The 9674-nt window shown below is 45.5% G+C and overlaps 1 protein-coding gene across 1 annotated transcript; it reads right to left on the bottom strand.

Moving 5' to 3' along the window:
• Positions 1-4243: 4243 nt before the first annotated feature.
• BDB00DRAFT_792249 (uncharacterized protein) lies at positions 4244-4978 on the bottom strand (the record flags this gene model as incomplete). Its single annotated transcript, XM_053121105.1, has 1 exon — positions 4244-4978. The coding sequence occupies one exon, from the start codon at positions 4976-4978 to the stop codon at positions 4244-4246; it is 735 nt and encodes a 244-aa protein (XP_052974275.1).
• Between the last annotated feature and the right edge of the window lie 4696 nt (positions 4979-9674).

Genomic DNA, 9674 nt, shown 5'->3' on the forward strand with positions numbered 1-9674 from the left:
CCACTGCCTGCTGCTTGTTCATTTGCCACCGCGTGACATAGACCACCATAGCAGAAGCGAAACTGGCTTGTTCAAAAAGCTCTGAGCATTGTTGTCCGTGATATCCCTGCTGCACATGCCGATGCTTTTTATGAATCTTCATCGCCGACTTTTTGTGCCACCTTTGCCGCCTTGTCTACTAAGAGAAGATGTATATAAGTATCATTCCCTGAAGTATTGGCCTGATCAAATAGTCACGTACTGTACACTTACTATTATTTTGTATGACATCCACTAAACGGTCGTGTGAAATGTTGTCAGTTTCACCCAAATCTTGCTGATGGTTTTGCCTTTTGCTGTCATTGCTTTGGTGCGATTCATGTCGCTCGCGTTTGTTGTCAATTCTGCCTTTTTATAGCTCGCAACTATTGATGAAAGCTTTGGTTTTGTTGTCATTTCGAATGTGTCGTCAACTTTGTTTTTGTGTCTTTTTAGTTAGTTGTCCTTGCTTTTGTTGTCAATTACGGCTCCCTGTAGGTTTGTCACCATTTCCGCCCTTGCTGCCGCTTGATTTGTGCTGTCACACAGTGAAGATCGGATTGACCCTGTGTTGCCGCCTAAATTGTTGATGCCATGAGTATTCCCGCCGTATATGTGTGTAATGACTCTGGTTCGCCAAGATAACGTCATATCATATCGTGCATTGCCTAGCTCTCGTAATTCCTTGGCGCTTTTGCTTCTTGTGTGTGATTGCCGCCACATCGGTAGCCACAGGTTATCTGCCAACAATCAGTATTGTTCTTGGTTTGATTGATGGTTGTTGCTCTCTGTTGTTTTCGTTGTCATAAGCAGGGATAAATAAAAGTTGCCATCGTTGACCAGCTTGACAAGCTATCATTCGTGCTGTTGCCGACTTCCAAGTTCATGTCCTATGCTTCCAATAGCCACCATATCAAAAGATGTCGCCTCGAATGGCATTGTTTTGTTGCCACCTTATTGATTTCCGACGGACCGAAATAATTGCCATATTCCATTGTTGCCGATTTTTTTGACCAGCTCAGAATTCCTTCCATGCCGATGTCCACAGGTCAACGACTGCTGTCCGATTCGCGCAAAAGACACGTGTCGTCTTTTTGTCTCGGTCGTTTTGTCCACCCACAATAGTTGATGTCAGAGTTTGTACACGATGACTTGCAGTTAATTCGCCCATGCAAGTGTTGAATGCTTGTACTGCCTTTTGATGAGGATCTTGAGTGCAGATATCCGCATCCGTTTGGATAGTACTTGTCGCCATAGCATTATCACTAGATAGTATATCTGCTCCTTTCCTAATATGTCGATTCGTCGTTTCATTGGATGTTGCTTGTCCTTGGACGCACACTTGTTCGATGTCGTTGTCGTTGTCGTTGTCGTTGCTGTTGTTGTAATGATCAGGAACGTCAGATCAGAAAAAAAACCGTCAAAGAAATTTCGCATAAGGTGTATATGATCATGTGCTGCCAATAGACTGATCAAGCCAAAGACGGGATTCTGCCAATCCTCGATTCGAAACCAAGCCCAGGAAATCTGTTGCCACCAGTATCGGCATAACCACCATGACTGCTCGTCAGATTCATCCACCAATACCACAAGAGACGGCATGGTCAAGCCAAAGACGGGATTCTGCCAATCCTCGAATCGACACCAAGTAGAGAGGTTGTTTGTACTCGGCTAGCCTCGAAATCTGACGCCACCTGTAGCAGCATAGTCATCATGACTTTCCGTCAGATTCATCCATCAAAACCACGTGAAATGGCATGATCAAGCCAAAGACGGGATTCTGTCAGTCCTCGATTCGAAACCAAACCCTGGAACTCTGACGCCACCTGTAGCAGCAATCATCATGATTCATCCACCAACACCACACAAGACGATGTGATCAAGCCAAAGACGGGATTCTCCCAACACCCCGAATTTTTTACTCGGCTAGCCTGGAAAGCTGACACTTTCCATCGCGGCGTACTACACACACCGCTGGCCAAACACCCCAGCCCGGACACCCCAGCTTCAGAAATCCCCGAGGCAAAGGTGAAGGAAGGAGTTGGACTTACATGACGTGACACTGACTACAACCGGTGGGGGATCCAGGATATGGAAAGGGCGAGGATAACTCCGGTTGAGCGGGTGGCGGGGATTGGAGGAACAACATTGCTCTGGTACAGGTAGGACTTCTGCAGGAACACCATCCACATGAGCTGGAACTGACAGGAATGACAACCCCGGGAAAGGAATAAATTCCTAAGTTTCTAGGAGCCTTCTTCAAACCACATCCGAGGTGAATGCAGTATGAAGAAGGTAACAAGGAAAGGAAAAAGCTTATATCAGTTAGTAAGCCTCTTCTTATAAAGATGGTTGTAGGTATTAAAGAAAGCATAGTACGTACCGTAATTATACAAGCTCGATTGGGTTGTCATTTGCTGTCAAGAATCGCCGCTGTACATGTGACTCGATGGTATATTCCCGCTGCCTACACAACCAGAGCGTTGTTCCCCTCCCCACCACCGGCTCCACCATCATCGCTATCCCCATGTGCCCCTCCATATCCCTTCAACCCCCGGTGGCTGCAGCAGTGCCGCCGCCACTGCCAACTCAATCCTGCCTTTACCTCAAAGAAACATCCACTGAGATGACCGGACCGCTCCCCAACGCCTGACGAAGGCGGAAACCGCCAGACAACACCGAGCCACAGAGTGCGCACTGTTTATAAAGATATGAGAGCGTCATTAATTAGTATCTACGCAGATCAAGCAAGTAGAGCTTAGGATAAGATCACATAAACAACTCACCAGAGCGCACGTACACAACGCGAACATCGCCGGACAAACGAGCGACCACAAAGAACGCCAGACGAGAAAAAGCAGAAGCACCTGGCTATAACAAGTCCACTAAGAGCGAAAACATTACAGTTAGCTCACTTTCTAGCAGTTAAATCTTTTAAACGCCATATAATAATGAATGCTTTCACTTACTCGACGACAGAATGTTCTCCAACTCAGCGGCGCGTGCTCTGTCGCCGTGAGCAAACATGAGAAGACATTCTAGGATTTCGTCTTCTCCATCATGCTTGAGATGATGCTGCAGCATCGCGACCTGGTACATCTCCAGACCGAGGTTTCGTGCCATTGTGGCAGCGAATTCACCGCTTCCTCGTCATCGTCATCGTCATCTTCGTCGTATTCGTATTCGTCGTCTCTTCATCTTCATAATGAGCACGAGGCTCTGATGCGGGGTTGTTGGTGGTGGTGGCGGCGGCGGCGGGTGAAGACAAAGGAATGGAGGGGGACTGCGGAGCTGAGGAGTGGGAAGAAGCGGTGCTGATGGTGATGGTGCTGGCAGTGGGTGATGGGACGGGGGAAAGAGGCGGAAAGTCGACGTCGAAGTTTGTGTTGGCGGGAACGAAGACAGGAGAAGCGGGAGAAGAGGGTGCATCGACGATCATGGCAGTGGCGGCTGCGGAAGAATGGTGACGGTTGGCGGCGGCAATAAGTGAACGGAGCGAAGGAGTGCGGGAATGATGACGGCGGTGACGGAGGAAACGACGGTTGATGGTGTTGTTGAGGACATAAGGTGCGAAACGGAGGACATGATGGTGGTGACGATGGTGGCGATGGTGACTGGAAGGCACAGGTGGCATATGCATGTTGATGGGGGCGGAGGAGTGGAGGCGACGCTTTCGGAGAAGATGACGGCGGTGGTGGCTGGGAAGGGCATACGGACGGAATCGAAGAACATGGTGACGATGATGGCGATGATGTGTGGACGACATAGGCGGCATATGCATGTTGATGGTGGTGGTGGTGGTGGAGGAGTGGAGGCGACGCTTTCGGAGAAGATGACGATGGTGGTGGCTAGGATGGGCATAGGGGCGGAATCGAAGAACTTGGTGACGGTGGTGGTGTTGATGGTGGTGGTGATAGGCATAAGTGGCAGGCGCAGCAGCCGCAGGCTCGTCATCGTCAGCCTCGTGCATTTCTTCGTCGCCGTCGGTTTGCGCGGTGTCTCCGTCCTTCGCGGCTTCAGCTACGTCGTACTTTTGCGCGGCACCATCCTTCGCGGCTTTGACAACGTCGTACTTTTGCGCGGCACCATCCTTCGCGGCTTCACAACGTCGTACTTTTGCGCGGCACCACCCTTCGCGGCTTCGACAACGTCGTACGTTTGCGCGGAATCACCATCCTTCGCGGCTTCAACGTCGTACTTTTGCGCGGAACCGTCCTTCGCGGCTTCAAAACGTCGTACTTTGCGCGGCACCATCCTTCGCGGCTTCAGGAACGTCGTACTTTTGCGCGGAAACGTCGTCCTTCGCGGCTTCAATAACGTCGTACTTTTGCGCGGACATCCTTCGCGGCTTCAAACGTCGTACTTTTGCGCGGAACTCCTTCGCGGCTTCGACAACGTCGTACTTTTGCGCGGAATCACCGTCCTTCGCGGCTTGCTCAACGTCGTACTTTTGCGCGGCACCATCCTTCGCGGCTTTTACTTCTTCTCTTTGCACGTGCTCTTGGGCGACGGCGACGGCGACAACATCCACAACTTTAGCCTTCGACATTCCTTTCAATGCTTGAGCAGCACCAAGCTCTTCGCCATTGACGGCAGGGTAATTACCCGGAGAGGAATGGAGACGGGGATGAGTGGAAGCGGCATGAGACGGTGGTGATGGTGGCAAACGCAGATAAAACTGCTTTGCGGGCGGAGACGGGAGGACAAAACGGACGATTGTCAAGGCGACAAACGCAACCAGGGCAACTAGCAACTTGATCGTTGCAGCAACAAAGGGACGCGCCGGCCGACAGAAAGGAACGCAGACAATGCAAACCAAAATGGCGACGATGGCAATACCAACGGTTTTCCAGGGATAATACTCCCAAAGGAGCGGTAACGTGGGGGCTTCATAGAAGCAGGGCTCAAACACACGGCGGTGGAGGTGGTCAATGTAAATGCGATCGTAGTTGTACTTCATGTTGAACTTGAAACAATAACGCTGGTGAAGAAGAAAAAGCGAAAGTTTGCTCTCTTCTTAATAACAATAGATAATTGAATATCCGCTAGACGCGTGACGTAACAATTTTTTTCTCAGCTATGCTCGCTTTGGATGAAGCGAAGCTATAATAAATAGAGAAATAAAGGGGTTGGAGGGCTAGAGAAGTACAAGTACTATGGAAACGGTCGTCGTCGCCGTCGTTATGGCGCTGCATGATTTCTTCTTAATGCGTGGAATGTTTCACATACGGGTCTCCGCTTAGATCTTCCAGGCACCGTGTCAAGGTTTCTTGGCCAGTGCGTCAGCGAGAAGGGAACTTGGTGATTACATAATACGATGGTAACAGTAACTTTACAATAGAAACACCGCAAATGTTGTTAGCCACAAGTCAGGGTAGTTAAGATATGCACAGGCATCTGTTAGCAGCAACGATCGAATTATTACCACTGGACTTTTGAGATCTTGTGAGAATCGTCCGCTTCCACTTTTGAGTTATTCAAATTATCTTATAGGCCTGACGTATTTATATAAAACGTTCGAAGTCTATAAGGTATGCCAGTAGTTTTCACTGTTTTTAAAAAGAAATGCTTCCTTTGGTTCACGAATGTAGAGGAAACAAGGAGCTGAAGGCGAAGAGGAAAGGGTGGGCATATTGGAACGTATAATGTAACGGCTACATATGTAATACTTGCTATCTAGATGTCTTGTCGTGAGATTGTATAAGAGTCATGCAACGAATTCCTTTCCTCCCGATCGAAATTAGCACATGGTAGAGACAAAGCGCAGTAAATTGGTAGTCAGAAGCTTCTTATACCATGATATGTCGATATATAATCCGGGAAGTCCTGTCGCTAAGGCATCCTACTTAATAGACTGATACTACTGTCATTTTGATCCGGAAATTCAACGGCGGAATTCTATATGAAGAATAACGCTGTGGAAGAGAGCTATTAAGTATGGATCAGTGCCTATATGTGAAATAATAACACAAACGCTGGAAGACATGCGTGACGACATTTTGGAAATGTGTAGATGATGCATGTACGTTTAAGCTACGCAGCTTTGGTGTGAGTGTTGCAAAATAACTGAGATTTCTTAGCGTGCTTCAACATTTATTCATCCAAAGTACACCACAGGCTGCTACTCCGTGCCCTTCAGAGCGTTGTGCATATATTTTTAGTAATCTACCAGCCTAAAGTCATCTTTTGGTGCAGTCCTCAAGACACTTTCATGATTAGACGTAGTATGCTGTCCACGTAATATGTACAGCAGCACGTTCATCATGCTGCTACAGTAGCCATTGCAAGAAGTCTGTATTCTATTATACGGTACTCTTGCGATGTAATTATATACTCCCATTCTCATTTTCTGAGCAAGTGGTAGATATGGTAGGAATCATTCTCTTGCTTTGTTACATAGAAAGCATGGTAGTATTGATTGCGTGAGAAACATATTGATCATCATCGTTCTGAGATATGTCGTTTCACTGGATTCTTAGGGGAAAATCATAACCATACAAATCGCCCTCTTACAGTGATATCATAGCTCCATTTCTAATGTCACCTCTTATGAAGGCTACTCTGACTACTACTTCACATCCAAACATCTTTGTACAAAGTGTAGTTTTATGGCTCATTATGTATAACGATGTAGCCCAGGATAACTGCTTTGCAATTTATGATGTCAAAGTATTGTGAGATATACAGAAGAAGAGTTGCGTTGCAGGTACCTTACTTGAAAATATAGCCACACTTTAGCTCCTAATCCTTTCGCTTTCATTTAACATCAGTATTGACATACTACATACATGGTGAGCCTTTGGCAGTCGTTCTTCGGAAACTCACATATGGTTACAAACACTGATTTTCTTTTCGTTGAAAAAAACATCATTTATGTTTGTACCGAATTTAGAGCTTTATTTGTAATTATATATATATATATATATATGCATTTCTAATCTAGGTGATGTTTTGACTTGAGTACTTATAAAAAGAGTCGTGTAGTCCTGCAGCTGTTAGTAAGTTCACGTCCTAAGTAATGATAGCCCCCTGTTCTTTTTTGTTTTTTTTTTGCTTGTTTTTTTAAGATCTATACAAAAGTACTAGTACAGGCACTTCGCTGCTTGGTTCTGCCTTTCTGTCTTGATGTGTTGTCGATTTTTCAGTACCCATATTGCCGTCAGTTTGTCTGTTGTTTTTTTTTGAGCCACGAACCGTATTTTCGCATTTCCTAGTTGATCATCTTGACTTCGCTCTTTTGCATAGACGGCGTTGTCCTGAGTTGCGACTTGAAAGTTGATCTCCTATGCTTCGAATCTATGTCTTGCACTGATGATTGTTGAGGTTATTTTGGCGATGGAAATAGTCTTAGACCTAAACAGATGAACGTCAAAGAGCTTTTTATGTTAGATAGTGACGATTAGATGAAATTTGAGCACCTGTTGCTGTTTTCTGTTTGTACGTACTGTCAATATTACCAATCCCTTCGCTCGTCCTGTGCAGTTTAACTTGATGGCGTGTTTGTGTTTGCCATGGCTTGACGTTGTTTTTGTGTATGATGTGGATAATAGAATTGGCTGTTCTGCGTGTTGATTTCTCTTTGTTTTGTTGATGGTTCCTGAATATGCTTGTATAACATATCTATCAAGACTTGTTTTAACGCTGCTGTTGTGCGTGTGATATGAATAAGCCCATTCGATGATACGACTGATGTCCTCTTTTGTGTGCCTTCTTGGCCTCGTGCTCCATCAAACGTCAGTGACGCCTTTTCGTTTCTCGACATTGGCTTTTGCTTCTTCCATTGCCTTGAGCTTCGCGTTTTGTGTCACGGACTTGGTTTTGCTGATTACTGTATATTTTTCTAAACTAATACTAACACTACTTTTTTTTTTTCGATTTCTTGCTTTTTTTGGGGGGCCATCATTACATAGAAAATAACTTACTAGCAATCTGTCAGACAAAGAATAGGTGTAAATTTTGGCGGATCTTGATTTGTGGAAAGAGGCCTTCACTAATAAAGAAGATAGAGTAAAATCACAGTGAGCACAAGTGTTCACAAAAGTAATGAGCATAAAGTGCGTTGATTTTCCTTACCACGATACTACTATACGTGCTTGTTCTCCTTTTTGATTTGCACTATCATTCACGACTGGAATAGAGACTGCCACCATCTCTCTCTAGTGATGTTTCTTGTTGCTGCCAACGCATGACAAGGAAAGGATGATAACAAGTGTCCTTCCTTGTCTGCATCGTGCCCGACTAGATGGTCGCTGTTTTCACTATTAGATTTATTTGAGCTTGATAAGTATGTATTCCCAGTGGTACTAATTGCATCATATTTCTATTTCAGCCTCACATCATCGACATTCAGATTACCTGTTAGTTCTCCTACTAATGATTGTATTGCTGCCGTAAACCAATGAGTGTGCTTGGAAGTCCATAGTGTGTAGATCTTGAGCACATGTCTTGTCTTGTTCTTCTGTGCGTCAAGAACTTTGATTGTTTCCCTCGTCGTGTAGTGTTTTCGGATGCGCTTTAAAGCCACTGCTTGCTTGTTGTTGTATATATGACAGTTGTATATGTATGACGTGCCAGCTTCGTTCCGCCATCGAAGGTATCATAGTGCCGTCGTGTCGTTCGATCAATCACTTGCTGATACTGTCCTTAGAGACAATGTCTTGATTGATGCCCTTGGGCATTTTTTTTTTGTTTTTGCTGCCACTGCCTGCTGCTTGTTCATTTGCCACCGCGTGACATAGACCACCATAGCAGAAGCGAAACTGGCTTGTTCAAAAAGCTCTGAGCATTGTTGTCCGTGATATACCTGCTGCACATGCCGATGCTTTTTATGAATCTTCATCGCCGACTTTTTGTGCCACCTTTGCCGCCTTGTCTACTAAGAGAAGATGTATATAAGTATCATTCCCTGAAGTATTGGCCTGATCAAATAGTCACGTACTGTACACTTACTATTATTTTGTATGACATCCACTAAACGGTCGTGTGAAATGTTGTCAGTTTCACCCAAATCTTGCTGATGGTTTTGCCTTTTGCTGTCATTGCTTTGGTGCGATTCATGTCGCTCGCGTTTGTTGTCAATTCTGCCTTTTTATAGCTCGCAACTATTGATGAAAGCTTTGGTTTTGTTGTCATTTCGAATGTGTCGTCAACTTTGTTTTTGTGTCTTTTTAGTTAGTTGTCCTTGCTTTTGTTGTCAATTACGGCTCCCTGTAGGTTTGTCACCATTTGCGCCCTTGCTGCCGCTTGATTTGTGCTGTCACACAGTGTAAGATCGATTGACCCTGTGTTGCCGCCTAAATTGTTGATGCCATGAGTATTCCCGCCGTATATGCGGTGTAATAACTCTGGTTCGCCAAGATAACGTCATATCATATCGTGCATTGCCTAGCTCTCGTAATTCCTTGGCGCTTTTGCTTCTTGTGTGTGATTGCCGCCACATCGGTAGCCACAGGTTATCTGCCAACAATCAGTATTGTTCTTGGTTTGATTGATGGTTGTTGCTCTCTGTTGTTTTCGTTGTCATAAGCAGGGATAAATAAAAGTTGCCATCGTTGACCAGCTTGACAAGCTATCATTCGTGCTGTTGCCGACTTCCAAGTTCATGTCCTATGCTTCCAATAGCCACCATATCAAAAGATGTCGCCTCGAATGGCATT

Source organism: Zychaea mexicana, assembly GCF_025766255.1.
Source record: "Zychaea mexicana strain RSA 1403 chromosome Unknown BDB00scaffold_120, whole genome shotgun sequence".
NCBI lineage: Eukaryota > Fungi > Mucoromycota > Mucoromycetes > Mucorales > Lichtheimiaceae > Zychaea > Zychaea mexicana.